Genomic DNA, 18,746 nt, shown 5'->3' with positions numbered 1-18,746 from the left:
TGAACTACATTATGTTCTATGCAACAATTTTCCTCATTTTCCATTTACAAGGTGTAACTACCTGCAAGATACTAGTTCAAACCCACAGTTTCAGAATGCAATATAAACCAGCAGCTTAAGGAGAATATGCCATTCAGCCAAGAAGCAATAGCCTCATTTTTCCAGGGTATCAGCTGTCAACTGACAATTTCAGCTGTGCAAAGTGTTAACATTCAAACACCAAAAAGCTGCAGATCAAGACTGAAATACACATATTAATGGAAAACGCACTTGCCATACTTCAAATTGCATTAACAAGTACCCTGTCCATTCAGATGTTTTCTTACTCAAGAAAATACCCTGGTGAAGACCTAATGAAAAAACTTCCATATTTTTGCTTTTCTTTTCAGAACGATGTTTTACAAACAGGGTAATTTAACTATTCAAATGAAACACTAGTTTCCAGTTTCTTAGTACAACTTAAAAAGTGGATAAAGTAGGCAAAAGACAGCTTAAGTGAATAAGTAAAAAATAAAAAAAATCTTGTGTTTTTCTGCTTCTAAGGAATTGACTTTAAAAACCCCTAAGCTTCCTTGCATGAGGTCTGAACTTTGACCATATTAACTATCCCTGTGTTTTCACTTATGTTAAACTGTCATCCTGATGCCACATTTTCTGTCTGATATAAAATTTGCCTATAAAGTAATAGTAAATTAAAAAACCCTATTGTAACTGCTACTGGAACCTAGCTGGGAATGTTTTCTGAAAACTACTCTGACATGATGAAACAAAGTTCAAATAACTAGAAAGTAAGCTCATAGACTAATAACCTAGCCCTTACAAAGACTATAAACTGCAACAAATATAAACAATCTGACCCTGTTGAAATCTTAGCACATACAAGCAAGGATTCTGACAACTACAGTTTACCAGCTAGGGAAGAAAGTTTAAATAGTGTTAAAAATACCCTAATTTTTTCCCCTGACACATAAGTTTATTTGACTTGACTCTAGAAAAACCTTAGCCATGTCTTGAGTTCAGCTTCTTTGTTATGGTAAACTTTATTATTTAAAAAAGGCTCTGAGGACAGCATACAAAAACCTAGCTCTGCTCCAAACAAGTAGAAAAATTCCCACTGACTTCTTAGTGAAACTAAAAATACTTAGTTTCACTAAGTAAGTATTAATAGAAAAAAATATTGAAAAAGTATTTGAAGTTGATAATGGAGTACACTAGTAAATCAGATGTCTGCTTTAAGGCTTATTCCATGTGGACTACCTCTAACTATGTGAAGATGCTATTGGAATAGAAAAATGAGTAATAATTTTCATCACAAGGAAATAAACATTTTCCTGTTCTTGTCCCTCTCTAGTCCATGTGGGAGTAACATCTCCCAAGAGTCTTATCCAGTCAAGTCCTTTGCACTTACCATTTTCCTCAGTGAATTTTCTCCCAACTTCACAGTGTTTTTAAACTTCAAGCAAACTAGAGAATTCATTCCCTCAGCTGGCTTTAAGATCAGCCTTCCAGTCCCCTTTTACAGCTTATTGTCATTAAGAATTCCTATCCCTGATACATCCACTTTTAAAATTCTGCTCACAGAGATTCATTTCCTTTCTTTCCTTCTGTTAAAGTTATGTGGCTTCCTAGATGTCCCTTTCCTCTATATTCGTTCTCATTCAGAATTCTCAGTGCTGGATTCTTTTGTCCTTATAGCTAAATTTGTTTTTAACCTTCTGTGCATACTTTCCTGCGTATTCACAGAACCGTAGAATGGTTTTGGTTGGAAGGGACCTATAAAGTTATCTAGCTTCAACTCCCCTGCTGTAGGCAGGGACAACTTCCACTAGACCAGGTCACTCAGAGCTCCATGCAGCCTGGGGTTGAACACTTCCAGGAATGGTGTGTCCACAACTTCTCTGGGCAACCTGTGCCAGTGCCTCACTACCCTCACTGTAAAGAATTTCTTCCTAATGTCTAATCTAAACCTACTCTCTTTCAGTTTAAGGCCATTCCCTCTTGTCCTGTCACTGTCCATGTGAAAAAGTCCCTCTTCAGCTTTCTCATAAGCCCCATTTAGGCACTGGAAATGTGCTCTAAGGTGTCCCAAAACCTTCTCTTCTCCAGACTGAAAAATCCCAACTGTCTCAACCTGTCTTCACAGGAGAGGTGCTTCAGCCATGGGATCATCTTTGTGGCCTTCCTCTGGACCCGATCAAATCCCTTCTAATGCTGTGGAACCCAGGGCTGGATGTAGCACTCCAGGTGGGGTGTCTCCAGAGCAGAGTAGAGGGGCAGAATCCCCTCCCTTGCCACGTTCTTTGGATGCAGCCCAGGATACATTTGGCTTTCTGGCCTGTGAGAACACATTGCTGGGGCATGTTCAGCCTCTCCTCCACCAGCACCCCTAAGTCCTTCTTGTCAGGGCTGCTCTCAATCCCTTCACCACCCAGCCTGTGCTTATGCTTGGGATTACCCTGACCCAGGTTCAGGACCTTGCACTTGGCCTTACTGAAATTTATGATGTTTGCATGGGCCCACCTCTCAAATCTAAGACAGACAACTTCCTTTTCTGCCTAGGTGCATATAGTATCAATGTCATTGTACTTTCTCCATTGCTAATGTGCTTAGTCATCTTGACAGCAGAGTTTTACATCCAAGAGAGTCTCTGGAAAGGGTATTTAAAAGTCTCCCTCTTCAGTGGCCCTTCTTGCTAGATCTTGACAGACAGGGAAGAGTGTCCTCTCATAAAATACCCATCCTATAATGTATAGCTTTGGTTCTCAGCCATTCTTTCTGAGAGTTTCTCCTCTTCTCTTATGGTTAATGCCAGTAGCATCATTTGTTTTGAGAGGATCTGGATTTGGTCTTCATAGAAGACTGGCAGCTGCCTGGTGTCAGGCTTTCAGGAGCACTGACTGGAGCTCAGCTCAAGAGGTGACTCCATCACTACCTGAATGCTCAGGGGGTACCAGAGACAAAGAGGAAATTTTGGAAGCAATGGATGGAAAGACTTGTCATCTTGTTTCTGTTCCAAAAAATGAAACTACCTGCTTTTAGATGGATAATTCCAGCTATTGAGACAAAAAAAAGTATTTTAAATAAGGATTACATAATTTTTTTTTTCTGCATCACACACTACATTTTGTTTCTGCAATATGCTGCCTATATGTTCTGATCTTGCTTCCAGATATTTTTGTTTGCCCACTTCTAACACAGTAGCTTTCTGTTTTATCTTTCAAGCATGGAATTTCTCAGAAGCTTTTGCATTAAAGACCCTTAACTGGGCTAATGGAACAGTTCAGAGAAATAAATAAACAGCATTTGACAAGAACATACAAGGATGCTCATTTTTTTAACTAAGCAGAGGTGACCACATGAGCTTCTCTTATTTCAGGGAGCCTTTCGTGATTTCTGTAGTCACAGTTAAGGCCAGTTTGGTTTTTGGGTCCTGCTTCTCCCGCCCAGTGTTTTGGAAACCTTTGGGAAGTTCTCTGAAAGGTTTGGTCCAGCAAGTGAGGAATTTTTAAGCTGGTGATGTAAATGTAGCAGCTAGACACCCCACCTCCCCAGTCCATATAACATATTATCAATGGAAACAGTAGTGAGAAAGATCAGCACGTCTTAAAAAAAGAGCTGTAGTACTTGAGCAGAAATTACTTTCTTTTCCCCCTCTCCAAAATCAGTGAACGGGTTCTCAGTAAAGAAATTTAGTCCCTCAAGACTGAATACAGCAGCTGACATGTGCTTCCCCAAAGTCTTAAGCATTCAAAATTTGTCAGGCCTTCAGCTGAAATGACTGGTTGTCACTTGGTAGCATCATTGAGGCTTCTTCTACGAGAAAAAGGTCCTATAAAAGCTCAATAAACTATAATTAGATGCCAGTATATTGCAAAGTTTAAGAACTACTTAAAATGCTTTCAGTTTCCTTAACCCATGAACTTAAAAAAAAAAATCTAATTTTTGTCATGCTGAAAGATGCTCTGTGAACACAGCTTTGAAACTGGAGACACCCAGTTTTATAGCTTACAAAATGGACTAATTGTGTACCATAGCTTCCTAACTAGTTTGATCCTTGAATTCCAAATCATTCTTCCTTCCGGTTGGAAATGGAATGCAAGATGACTGCTTCCCTAGAAAGCAATGCTGAGAATGAACTGTAAATGCCTAGCTCTTTTTCACTTCCCCAATAACATGTTTTGAGAAGTGGAATTTGCTTCATATTTCGTCAAAAACTTGAAATCTGATTTGCTTCACCACATCATGAGCTATTCTCTAAAATAGACTGTCCAGTTGAAAGAAGAGTAAAAAACCACGTGATATTGTAAGTTGAGATAAAAAAGATAAATGGCTTTAACTGTGACAGATACATTTGCTAAATATTCTGTAAAGTTTATGAGGCTACATGGACAATGTTTTTCATGAAAAATGTCACCAGCATATCTGAGAATAATTTTATTTCAGCTGCCTATTACTCAGTGGAATGGAAAAAATACATAAATGAGAAAGTATTATTGAGATCTGGGATAGCAAGTGTTTATTCAGATGTCATCTCGTCCTTACACTGATGTGGTATAGTCCTGATTCCCTAATGGCAGCATGCAAGTCCAAAATCTGATTGAAAACATGTAGGCTTATCTCCAGAAAGTTTGGATATTCGATTTGTGAAATTATAGTGATGCCATGAAGATTTTTGCGTTTTCTTTTATACCCCTGTTATACCTTTTTACAACTTCTGTATTCCTAATGCTTTTTGCCTACATTCTTGGACTTGTTTGTCAAGCTAAGAGACTAAACATTTTAGAAGCTTCGTAGTTAGGGATCAGCGTGCCCCAGACCCCAAGGTCCTCTCCAGAACACATTCTGTAAACCAAGATAGAACCGTCCAGGGGAAGGCTCCTTGGGCAGGGGGGCTCACTTGAGCCTCTCATTGGGGAATCTTTGATAGATATGCTAATTAGTAAAACCTATAATGTTATACCCAATGCTGGGGGGGGATAGACTCTGGGGGGTGCATCTCAATGCACATGACCTGGATGTGTGCACCTAAGGATCCTTAAAATAAATACCAAGGTAAAATACCTTTTCCCCTTCTAACCGTGTCTGACTCTTGATTTTAAGACCAGGAAAAGGCATCAATAGCACAATGCCATAACATAGTATTTAAAATTTAAATATTGATTAGCAGTATTTTGTATACTGTTTATAAATAAGGAATCCTAATTTTGAGTATTGGTGGCTTGTTGTGTATAATGAAGAATATTTATATGCATTTCAGTGAATGGCAGAAGCATCACCGGCTTCTTGTCTTCCTGGCTGCAGCGCTACTGAACTTCGGGAAAATGCCATTCATGACTCACACTATTTATTTATTTATTCTTTATTTTTAGACTAATGGGAACTTTACGAATTCCTTCCCTGATTTTGAAGAGAAATACCACTTAGCTATGATCCTGAAAAATGGTGATCCAGAATCTTAAATTACCGCCTTAATGAACAGCCTTAACTCTTAATGAGTATGGGTAATTACCAAATGATTGATTTTAATTTTGAAGCTACTCTTGCTAAATTTTGGTTTTTTAAAATTATTTACTTAGCTATATAGAAATTCACACTGTTAAGCTGTTTGTCAAGTTGACTATTTAGTTTCCATTAACAGCGTTTTTTTGAAAAGAGTATTTTTCATTTGCAGTTTAATGTACAACTCCCTAAAAATGCACCACAGAAAGTACATGCATCATATATAGTACAAAGAACCCACCCACATCATCCTCCAAATGACAAAACACATGTGGAGGTAGGAAAGCAGTAGTGTAGTATTAGGTGTACAAAATAAGCTCAGTGTCTGGAATGGTGGGAGATCAACTCTACGACAGCCTTTGGGAGTGTTTCAGCTGTCAGAGTCTCTTCCCTTTTCATATATGCTCCTTTGCTTTTTCTACATCATCACTTGGATTTTAACATTCATAGTTAGTTCAAAACATACAGTAGAAAGTACAATCATGGTGTAATAACTTTTAGAATTAGGTACAAAGTACTTCCATTCAAGAACACAGATTGAAAGTCATTCTTCATAAATATTTGCATAGAAAATGAAGACATTTAATACATTTTGCTTCATGTTATATTAATGAAAATTTAGTTTTTATTTAAATAGAGTTTTGCCAGTAAAGGAGGGGGGGAATTTTTTCTTCTGCTAGCAAGTATAAATTATAAAAATTCCTCTAAATGTAATGTAATCAGACAGGAGAATAAGCTGGTAAGCTTCCATTTAGTGCACAAGTGTCTCTACCAGAACCATCTGCATATCATTTACTTTAAAGTCTGTATTTACTATTTTAAGGTTTAGCATTTAAATTTTCAGTATTTTATTACACAATTTTAGCTTGACTATTTTCCAGTAAATCACAGCTCACTTCCAGATAGCATTCATTTATGCTGTTACTTTCACCTTTTGTTTGCTGAGAGGAAAATGAGATAAGAGAAAAATCTTAGCTGGAGGTCTGCACAGGCAGACATGTTTGATGGGGCATGTAGGAATCTAATAGCGTAGAGACATCTCAGGCATTCCCATATACATTCCCAAAAGATTTTTTTCCCTCCCTTGAGAAACAACTTGTAGACCATCGGGACTTCCTGCTCTAGGGGAAAAAAAACCGCGATTTTAAATGTCTCTTTTTGAGACATGATTCCTTTTTATTTCTGCAGTGTACTGATAAGCTCCTAAAATTGATACCTGACTTCCAGAAAACATGGAGAAATAAATTATTTTATTAAAAGCTGATTTAAAATAGCTTAAGGTCTGATTGATGGGGATTGATGCAATGCCCTTAAAAATGTGTTCCCTTAGGTCTGTCAAGATAAATGACTCTTGGAAAGGGTAGTCATTCTTCTATTTCCATTCTGACTTTAAGCAGTAGCAACATTGACAGACTGAACATAAGTATGAAAAGCTATTTTAAAAAGAACAAAACTGTCTGCAAAATTGAAATTTTGACAGTATTTTGCCTTCATAACACCAATACATTATAGGGATGTGGAAACACAAATACAGGTGCACATGGAGCACCTGGCAATATGGTTACATACATGCACATTAAGGAGCATGGGTAGCATATGTATGTCGGTAAAATACTACATACTGCCTATGTGAACTGCTGTGATTGAGACAGTGTTTTCTTCTTTTTTAAAGACTACATTACATTTCACTGTTATCCATGTCCAGTAGGATCCAAGGTGGCTCATCCCAAGAAAACCCTTCTAAATGTACAGGCTTCAATTATACTACAAGAAACAATTTAAATATTTAGTATTTTAATTGAAAATTAAGTCTGTTAAAATAGTCTTTGAAAAAACTATATTTTTGTCTTTATATTAAAAAATATATCTGTGAATGAGAAACTTAAGTCTTTTGTGGCATATAAGGATAACCTTTTACAGTCAGAAAACCGCACGTTGGCACAACATTTGAAAAAAAATGTTCCAAATTATGGGCTAAATTCTACTTCAGATGACTTATGAAGAAATCAGATATGGCCATAATCCAAAGAACACTGCCACTCTGAAAAACGGGCAGGACAACTAAGACCAAGCATTACTAGGTTAAAGATACCTGAAGACATCTGGAGTATAAGAAGCAGGAAGCATCTATAGAAGTATAGAAGTATCTACACTCTGAAAAAGTATTCCCAAAGGAACTAATGAGACTCAACAGTTTTCTTACTTTTTCCTGTTACTAAAACTAAGCAAATCTGATTATGGATGCTTAAGTACCTTTTCCATTTTGCTCACTTCTGTGTGTATAATGAACATCTTAGTGCATAAAGTACCAGGATGATGATCACAGGTATTGGAAGGGCTAATTAAACTCCAATGGTTTAAATTTGCAAAGGTAAGTTTTGAATAAAGCACAGGACATTTTTATTAGGGATGTGAGAACCATAACTCAAAGCTTTTGACAACTTAATATATGTGCCACATCTCACTCCTTCGTGGAAGGGAGCATGCAAAATTCCTCAATGCCTTTGGTCAAAATAGAGTGGCAAGAGCCAAAAGGGTCCAAAAGAAAAACGCGCACAAAATGTTATTAACAGACGACACACTTGGCACGGAAATATGTTTGCTCCTATAAAGAGAAATAGGAGAGGAAAGGGGATCACCAGTTCTGGGTCCAGCACTGATCCAGCCAATAGGGTGTCCAAGGTCCTGGTGCCACCCGGGCCTTGTCAGGGGATCATTTTATAGGCAAGTTTTCCTCCCCTGGGATTAGGTTTCTCATTCTTCATGTAAATAAGTGAGCACATGCAGTCCATTCTTCTGGACCTTTCTGGAAATGGGTTGAGGGTCTTTGAAGATCTTTTGATGGTCTTGATCCCCCTCTACTGGATTGACCCTAAGTTGACAGCTCATGCCTGATTCTTGATCCTATTTCTGCACATCTGCTGTCCTTTATGTCACCATGGACCAGAACAGGGAAGTGGGTTCCAGAAAGGTGCTGCCCTACTTTCCAACAGTCCCTCTTTCCAGCCACATCCTGTTCTTATTTGCCCACTTGAATAGCCATCAGCGTTTGAGGCATAACAATGCATTAACTCCTTACTTCCCAGGCTTTTACAGTATGCCAAACTGTAGCTTCAATGCATATTTAAAAGGTATCTAACTGTAAATGTATTTTTTGTTGCTAGGTTTTCTACAGGATCTACTCCACTTTTGTAAATCCAAAACAAAAGGTAGAGGGAAATCACTACATATGTGTCATTAGCCCTGCAGTTTTCTCTGTGTCTTTATTGGATGACTAAGCATGCAATATGCATTGTAACACAACCTGTTCACATAGGACACAGCATTATATAGAAACTCACGATTAACATTACCTCTTGCTGGAAATAAATGTTAGAGTTGATAGAATCAGACTATAAACATTAAGAAAATCACCAAACTTTACTTGGAAATCCTGCTCCAATAACTGAAAAATTCTATAAAATAGAACAAGCATCCAGTACTATGTGTACCATTTATATGGGGTGGCATTTGGCAAAAGAGGGATGTATGTATTCATGGAGCATAAATGCTGCCATGAACATGACTGTTTAATTAGTATAAATTAAACATTTGGCAGCAAAGAACAAATGCAAGACATCATTCATAACTTAAAAGGGAAATAATGGTAAGTCAAATGTCTATAAAGTGCACGAGTAAGTTGCTGAAGCTTTGAAAAATTCTGTAACATGGATACAAACTATACAATCAGGAAGACTTTTCATTTAACTGAGTATTGATAATCCTTCATAATGGAATAATACTATCTCTGCCAATAGTTAGAAAACATACTTCTTTTAGTGCATAGTCTACATGTTGTCTTTTCTTTCTTGCCAATTTAAAGCTTGTTTAAAAAAAAAGTCTTGGCTATAAAAGCAATGTGTTGGAATGTGCTCCAATATTAGTGACCTGTCCTTGTTTTTCTGGCAACTTAGCTGAAGTATTTTCATCAAATTTTATGATTTTATATGATTTGAAGTAATAAAGCAGGACACAGCCCCAAAGTGATGACCTTAGAGAATTTTTTCTCTCTAAAAATGCATCACTATAACTCTATAACAAATCTTAACTGTGAAAGTATTTCAATTTTCCCAGCTGTTTTTGCAATTTAAGCATACTTTAAGACATGTTTTTTCCCATCTGTGCTTTCATTTTTATATTTACTTTGTTCAAGAATACATGCCAGCCAAATTCTTACACAAAAGATAGAATGTTTAATGGAAAAATCCCAAGAAAAATCACTGAAATGCTATCAACTAACTATTCCTCCTTTCAAATATTCCCTCTCCCTTGTATTATCTTTAAGATAGAATTCATTGATTGACTTGCTCCCTCAAAAGCAAAATTCCTGAAAGAAGATGCATCACTAATAGTCAGCTATTAGGTTTTAACATTTACTTTGTTCAAAATAACAATAATGTAATCATGGTTAACTCAATTCTTATATGCCAAATACTATTTGAATTAAAAAGAGATTAAACCATAACTAGCCAAGTGGCAAAGGAGGAATCTGGCAAATAATCCGTTTCACCTTCCAAATTTGAGCAAAATATTGAAGAAGACAGACATGCTGTTCAAACCAAACTGCCAAGCTTCCCAAGTGATGGATGGGGACTGAGTCATTCATTCCTGTGTCCTTCCCTCTTTTAAACCTTTTTTTGACCTCTTCCTCCTTCAGAAACTCTGAGTGTGCTGCTGCTTACAAAGGAAGGAGGCTCCTTGGCAGGAGCTGATGAATAGTACTCTACAAAGAAATGTGCCACAAAGAACTGCAGTCTTGCAAAATGGCTGCTAATCCTCAGTGTTGTCAGTGTAGCTCAGCTGTGGCAGTGGGAACTGGAGCCCGTGTTCCACCACCCTCTCAGGGAAACCCAAGGGCCTTACTTGCCCAGGGTATGCAGTGGGAACATGTTCTGCTGTCACTAAGGTCAGTGGGAGATGGCGCGGCATTTTTGATGAAAGTCGTTCTTTTATTCCTCTTTGAAGAAAGATGAAAGCAAGCATCCGCCACTAAAAAAAAAATTAGGAAGTTGTAGTTGTACAAAGTGCTACTTTCTACAGTTTTCCATTGTGTGATGATGAGAGAGGGGAAATAAGCAGAGAGGGATCAATGTGTATCTTGGTTCAAGTCAGGAAAAGAGATTTTATGATGTGTACATGCAGAGAATGTACAAAAGTGGGCGAGGATTAGTGAATATGAAGGAAAAAACAGAAGGGTTTTATGTAATCATGCTTTGTATAATTTTAAGGGAAAAAGCCACAAGAAGCTCCAAAGCCACTTAATAGGTCATTATAATTTTGATGCTTCATGTTGATCTAAATTAGAATAAATGTCAGATAATGAAACTGGCTTTAAATCTTAATATAAATCCCTTTTGGTGTTCACATTTCATGCTTTGAAGCAAGCACAGATACCATATTCCCTAAATTACATATTTAATATTTTTAAGTTGAAAAACAGATGTGAAGACAAACTTAAACTGGAGTCAAGAGTATATTTCAGTGATTGGGAATTCCCCACATAAATGAGAAATTATTTGAAAGAGATCAGATACTTGGAGATACACTTACACTTAAAGATATTCAAATAAGATAAATTATGAAAATGCAGATCTGTGTGTCCAAACAAAACTGCTTTCCAAGGTTGCAAGCACAGTGACAAGGGGTATAAAAATCTGGCAACCAGAACCACCAGATGCCTTCAACTGTAATCACGGGTTTTGCGTACTGTATTCGGAGCAACCTTACATCTGTGCGTTTGAACTGGGCAATTGCCTAAGCCTACCATAAAATGTTTACCTTACCTTTAAGCCCAGAATTAACTAATTTTCTAGTAGTGTGTTTTCAGCGATAACATTTTCAAAGAAGCCATGCAGTTCTGTAATCCTATATGCAGAGATGTCTTTGCTCAGATTTTCATTCTGCTCTCTCTTTGGTGAACAAGGAACCTTGAAGAATGAGGTTAAATATCCACAATTACTTAATGAAAGAATCAAAGCTTGCGAACAATCTTTCTTTGTTGATCTATTATTGCTGTATTTCTTTTTATTTTTGGGCCTTTTTTTCTAAATTAAAGATGATGCAACATTTTCAATGCATTGAATCTGTCAGGTGAGGCCATATCCTTGATCTTGATAAAGATTTCAGTACTTAACTGTGACATTGAGGCAAATAAAATGCATTCTGGAGATCTCCCTACATATTCTTTTAACAGAGTTGCATTTGAGCAAAGTTTTTTTTTCATGTTATCTATAATGATGTCCAGTCCAACATGTTTGGTCAAATTAGATTTGTCTCTGTCTGGAGAAGCTTTTGAAAATGAGGAATAGCCTGGAGCAAATGGTAACATTTAAGAATCAGCCCTATGAATAGTGAACAATTCTAATTACCATAGTATGATGGCAATTGAAGATACCCCTGTTAAATTTTTATGCCAAAACCCAGTTGATTGTATGTTTACTTTTTATATTCAAAAAGATCATTATGCAAAGAGGCTGCCTAAAGGCTAGTTTTAAATCTTTGTGGTACACTTGAGAAGTAAGTACGCTGATGGAGCAGAACAGTAGATGTGGGTCAAAGCTTATGCCAAGTCAGAAATTTCCCTGTTGTGCATTGCAGTTCACCAGCTGCATGGGGAGACTGGAGTGAACAAATACTGCTCTGACAGTTTGGTCACACTGGGCATCAAGATATAATGGTCACTTCAAACGTCAGCATATACTACCAGTTTTAGAGGTTTTTATTTTTTAATATGTTTTCTTCATTTGCCACCTTTAAAAAACAACTGTGGAGTATGAAAAATTAACCCAGTCCTTGCTCAAGTAATATTTAAGGGGGAATTATTAAATATTCAAAGCTGATAGATCTGCCCATTGATCTTTAGCTGGTTGGAAGTGAAATGGTTTTATCTGAATAGTGGTTTATAGAATATTAAATCACAAGATGCTTTTTCCTCACTGATACGGAAAGTAGCTGTAAAATAATGTTCAAAGTGTCTCCTTACCACAAGACATCATTCATATCAAGATAGCACTATCAAAATAGTATTTTTAAAAAAATCAAGATATCAACCTGTTTTACCATTTTACTTAGTTTAGGAATTGGTGATGTATTACCATTTGTGCTTAATGACACTAGCTATTTGTTATTAACTAGTATCCTCCTTGTAGGTACAGCAAGAAGCTCAAAATTTATTATGGTTCCCTTGCTAAAACAGTTTCGGAGTGAAGTAGAAGTTTGATTCTACAAATTTCCTCAGGCAATAGAAAAAAATGAAGTCTTGTGGCCTGGACTTTTATGAATTGAAACATAAACAATGACACATTAAAGAAATAGGAAATATTTGCAATTACTGAGAAGAAGTAAAGAAGTGTGATGAAAAATCAGACTGCTTTTTCAGAATCCAGATAGGTAGAAAGATTTATGCAAAAGGCTACTTTAATTTTCTCCTTGCTACTTATTTTCTCATCACTTCCCTTGAAAGCAGGGTACTCTGCTATAAAATGACTACTAAAAAAGCCTTATTAGTTTAGACAGAAATTACTTCAGAGTCAAGTATTTTAAACAACTTTTGCATTCCTTAATATTAAGCATTTAAAGTATTTATAGGTTTTTCTACTGTTTTGCGTCTTTATTTGAAATTCTCCCTGATAAAAATGTGCACATAACAGTGTTAAATGACATTTGACCTCTTCTCTGACTTCTAGTCATGTGATGAAAAATGCTTTTAAAATAGTTAAGTGTAAATACAGGAAGATGACTAAACTCCTAAACTTTTATCTTCTAAAAATTTCCCATCGCTGCCAAAGCTGGTGAAACTCCTCTGATGGTTACAATGGTGGGAGCACGAGGGCAGAAAGGCTTCCAAGTGCCCACAAGCACTCTCACCACTGTACCTACTATCTACCTCCTGCAAATCTCTATTCCTGCCTTTAGAAAACAAGTGGCCACACATTCCTTGTCACACTTGGTCTTCCTCTCACAGAGCTTAACATTGGGAAACTTAACATAAATACATAACAGACAAGGACCAAATTTGTTTAGCAAGGCTGCCAGCAGGCTTACTGTACTACCCCCTTTCCAACATTTAAAGAATGCAACTATCTTCTCTCTTTCCTTTCCCATGTAGCTTGAGAATTACATCCAAGACAGTATGAAGAAAGAAATGGTAGAGATCCAGCAAACTGCAGTGCAGAACCAGACTGCAGTAATGATTGAAATAGGCACAAACTTGCTAAATCAAACAGCTGAACAGACCCGCAAATTAACAGATGTTGAAGCACAAGTAAGTAAAGAATTTCAACCTAAAAATGCTTCTGCTTCCCAAATACTACAGCTATACATTTAACACTGTTTGGTATTACACGCTTCTGTTCAACAATTAGAAGTCAATCGTTATCACCCACAGCTCTAGCCAGCTTAAGGAAACATTAGTATTTGGAAATACATAGTTTCATCTCAAGCCCAGTGTTGTCACTTGAGTGATTTTCATTACAGTAGTATTTTATGTAAGTCGAGAAAGACAATTGTTAAATTAATCTTTAAAGAGAATGTATTTAAAACTACTATATCCAGGCATCCATTGGGTCTTAATGTGCTTTTATACAACCCTCTCATCACCAGGTCTTAGCTAAACGAGTCTCTTCAAAATGTCTTTGTTCCATTTACCAGCTTAATTGCTTTTTTAAACTGAATCTTTCCTTTTTTATTTTTTTAAACTTATCAAGAGAACGATATCTTTTTAATTAATGTTTTCACAGATACTCTAAGTGGGATAATGGTTCATTTCCAGCACAATGCACTGTATTGTGGTTAACAAAGGCATACATAAACAAATCTGAGATGAATCAAAAAAAATGAAATTAGGAGGCTGCTAGAAATGTATATTCACATAGAAGTAAACCTGTATACTGTACATTTCTTAACTTACTTCAAACAAAAACAAAGGGGTTTTAATTGAATAGCATTAAGTACAATAAGGCATTCTGTTAAACAGAATGCAGATATTAGTAGAAGGACAAGTCCAATCAATGTAGAGCGGTAAGTATTTGTAGTTTTGCAGACATGGTAGAAAGATGGAGATCTATAATTGCCAAAACACATAATGGATATATCATGCAGCACATAACATTTTGTATAATATAAAAAAGTATGCAAAGCCTAAAATCCTTGTTAGACACTTTACTGTCTGTAGAATTCATCCAAGGAATTAAATTATATTTTTTAACCTAAACCAAGACTTTGAGAACTCTTTGATAAACTGATAATTCACAGCTCTTAGTCATACTGAATTCAATTTTCTGATTGCATTATTCAGGAGCCTAATATTTTGCACATGTTGAGAGAATGTATTTATTCATTCACAGTAATGTCTTTATGGAAATTACTCAGTTATTTTCTGCTTAGAGGAAGAAAATCATCACTGTAACTTTCCTTCTCTGCTTGAAATTACTGGTGACTGGGTTAAGGCTTAATTAGCAACATAAGGAAATTAACCAAACAATTGCTCTCTCAAGGACACTTACTTTTGGCAATAGTTTTCAATTACACTTAAGTGTGAAATCATGTCCTGAATAACTGTTTAACATGAAGGACATGAGTAATCTATTCTTCCTGTCAAGAAAAGCCAAATTCTGTTGAATTAAAAAAAGCAATTCTAAAACAATGAGAAAATATTTCTAGAAAACATGCCTCAAAGTAATGCAATCCAATACAAAGCATAAAGTATCTTCCATGTTTCCTAGTATATGCATTTCTTCATTTAAAGATGCAAATAAAGTGTAAACAATACATAGAGAACAGGTAATATTAAAATGCAAAGAATGAATTGACTAAAGTGTGGTTCACATGATAAACACTTCAAGATATAATTTGGGATTGAGTAAAATAGCTAGGAGAGACCTACCAAGTGATTTCAGGACTGGGCCAAGATTTCAGTGAGAGACTTACATTCAACACCAGATGGAGAAAACAACTCATTCTTTGAGCCACAACCATGATAGTTCCAGTAATGAAATAAAAATTGTCATAACAGAAGGGAAGGTATAACAACAAAGCTAAAGTACATAGTAACTTTCATCAGTTTTCTCCTGTCAGAAATGTAGCATACTACTGAAATATTCCCAATGATATACGGTAGTGTAATAAAAAAATTAGTGTAACTCTGTGTATTCTTCTTCATTCTGATTGTACAATTATTTGTGCCTAAATTAAGTGTTGAAAAATATTTTTTAATCATAGGTGCACATAGAGACTTGCATGCTTTCACAACGTAACAAAATTACAATTTATTTAAAAGAAGTATTTTTAAAAGAAGTATTTTTTTTTGTAAATTTTTTTTAGGTATTAAACCAGACAACCAGACTTGAACTTCAGCTTTTGGAACACTCTCTTTCAACAAACAAACTAGAAAGACAGATTTCAGATCAGACCAATGAGATAACTAAATTGCAAGAAAAAAACAGGTAAGTTTGCATAGCCCAATAAAACACTACTCCATTAAGTGCCCTTTTAACAGTTTTAGAAACAAATGTGCTCAAGTAGGAAAATAAGGGTTGGTACACAAGCTCAAACCCATTACAAAGTGTTACCCACACTCATTACAAAGGTCATATATTACTTAAAGCATAGGAGATTCATGCAGGTTTATTCTTGCATTGTTTATATATTGTTCTTCACTATCTAAAGTTCTCCTTTATGTGAGGAACTTAAAGCTAAAACTGAAACAGTACTTCAGTTGTACCCAATTTATATTCTTCTTTAGACTTATCCAGATGAAGTTGATGTAACCTGATTCAAAGTAATTGAGTGTAACCACATTTCCAAAATTTGATTTCCATGTAGTACACAGCTATCCTAATGATTAACCAGGTCATTGCTACAATTTTTATCTAATGTAGTGAGAAAAATAAAACACTAATCATATTCAACGCTCCTTAAGAGTCAATGTTTCGAAATTGACCAATATACAACTATTACTCCTATCCTTTTCTGTACTTGGCTGTGGTCCAAAGGCTCATACCTTTTTTCAGCTAGTTTCATTTCCATATCACCACAGTCTTATTTTACTTTTGGCAATAAATAGTTTACTATTATTGCTTTTAGAGAAATATAAAAGCAGCAATAACAGTAAGTTTTCTCCTTCAAAGCAAGTTTTTCAATGAGAACCATATGTGCAAAGTGCTTTTTCTTTGAAAGAATTAGCTTAAGAAACCCAGGAGACATGTTTTGACATTTTTGTTCACTACTCTACTACATTTATATATGTTCCCTAAACGTTTAATCTAGCAGCTTAAGAAAAACAAGCATCCTTATCAAATGGAAAGCAAAGGAAATACTGATTTTTAAAAGGTCATGTTTTTTGGTGTTGAACTCATCAGACTATAGACTACCCTTGTAACATCCATATAAAACACAAAAGCATTGTTTCTCACCTAACAAAATACAATCTGCATTGAGCTAGTCCACTTGAAACATAATTATATATAAGGTTCAGGATTATTTTTTTCAGTAACAGCGATGGATTTTAGGTGAACTTCTCTCTTCTGGCTATGCATCTTTTAACATCAGCTTTCTCAGAGTCTATATCAGAACAATTAGCAGAGAAATAATGTTCCCAGGCAGTTCCCTAATAATACCAGCTCCAAAACTGGAGAAAGGTAACACATCTTCAGGTAACTATTTGTACATTTCCCTGTCCTAATGCCATAACATTTATGGCATTTATGTTAAGTATATATTTTATTATAATTATAGGATATTTGGAAAGTTCATAGTTACATCTTCAAATAAGTTTCATCTTTTAATAGGGTAAACCCATGAGAACTCAGTCACTTATCTTTCCTTTAAGAATGTTGAATTATCAAACACCCAATTATTATACTTTTAAAGCCTGCAATACACACTGTAATAGATAATGTTATTTGTGCGCTTATATAATAAATGACAGCATATGTATCAAACTAAACTTTCATTTAGTTGTCTACTGCATGCATAGCATCAGAGAATGAAGTCGAGTGTTTATGAAGAAAGAAATTTATATAGCAGGCTTGATTCCCTTGACATCAGCTCAGAATTGTTTCTGGAGAGCCTAACTGTAATCTTTTATTTAGCTTTCTAGAAAAAAGAGTTCTTGAGATGGAAGACAAGCACATGCTTCAGCTGAAGTCAATAAAAGATGAAAAAGATCAGCTTCAAGTCCTAGTAGCCAGACAGAATTCTATTATAGAAGAACTAGAAAAACAGTTAGTTACAGCTACAGTAAACAATTCAGTTCTGCAAAAACAGCAACACGATCTGATGGAGACGGTTCATAGCTTGCTTACCATGATATCGACACCAAACTGTAAGTTAAAGCAGACATGCCTATATTATTTCAGTGCTATTTCCTAATTTGTGTCCATTAGTACCTATAAAGTCTTACAACTAGTTCTGACACACTTCTGCTTCTCACAAAGTCTGTATTTCTTTGCCTTGAATTCTGCATCTGAGTTAATTAACCTACTTTTTAGGGGAGTGGGAGAAACAGCCATGTTTATGTGATTTCTTTTCAACATTTTGTTTATCTCCTCTAGTTTGTTTATCTTCTCTATTTTGTTGAACCAATTCTCCAGTGGTTCAACAAAATACAGAGCTGTCAAGTATCATTCATCTCACATGGCATCCATATGCATGGCAACATACACTCCCTTAACCATATATCTAGGTGAAACTGCATATTGTAGGCCTGCAACTTTTCTTCCTGGCTCACAGAGATTGTTTCTGCCACCTCTCATTGCTCTATGCACATGGAGTTTAACAAAGAAAGGATGAATTATAGTGGCTACTAAAGGCAAAGGAATCAGCACAGGCATAGTTTTTAGCCCTCAAAACAAGAAAGCACCAGGCCAGGGCAGCAGGTACTCCCAAAAGTTCTTCACCAAGGTTTCCTCATTCATCCTAAAAATCCCTCAGCCTAGAAAACTTTATAGGCAATAATCTCACCCCTAAATGCCTGATAACCCTGCAACAAATCATAGCCACCAAGCAGAGCTTCCAGATTCATGCAGATTCATGTGCTCCATAAAAAACCCACACAAGCCATAAACTGAAAGTTATGGCTATACAGGATTTAAACATTCCCTGCCCCGAATTTCATGTCTGATATAGAACCTGGACAAACTAAGAAGCTGTTCTAAAAGACCCTAGAATCTGTCACATTTGCCTGTAAAGTTCTCAGGGCTGAAGATACA

The 18,746-nt window shown here is 36.0% G+C and overlaps 1 protein-coding gene across 2 annotated transcripts in view; it reads left to right on the top strand.

Annotated features, from left to right (window-relative positions):
* ANGPT2 (angiopoietin 2) overlaps nt 1–18,746 on the top strand; it is a 41,796-nt gene that overhangs the window by 8,856 nt on the left and 14,194 nt on the right. Inside the window, exons 2-4 of one of the 2 annotated variants that reach the window (XM_042016699.1) lie at nt 13,646–13,801; nt 15,859–15,980; nt 17,628–17,860. In XM_042016699.1, coding sequence (XP_041872633.1) covers nt 13,646–13,801; nt 15,859–15,980; nt 17,628–17,860 — 511 coding nt within the window. The remainder of the gene's footprint in view (nt 1–13,645; nt 13,802–15,858; nt 15,981–17,627; nt 17,861–18,746) is intronic. The other variant, XM_042016700.1, reaches the window with a different exon arrangement.

The sequence above is a fragment of the Corvus kubaryi genome, unplaced genomic scaffold (genome assembly GCF_017639235.1).
Source record: "Corvus kubaryi isolate FWS band 111438036 unplaced genomic scaffold, C.kubaryi_AGA036_p1.0 split3-73, whole genome shotgun sequence".
Lineage (NCBI taxonomy): Eukaryota > Metazoa > Chordata > Aves > Passeriformes > Corvidae > Corvus > Corvus kubaryi.
This window is presented reverse-complemented; position numbering and strand designations above follow the sequence as displayed.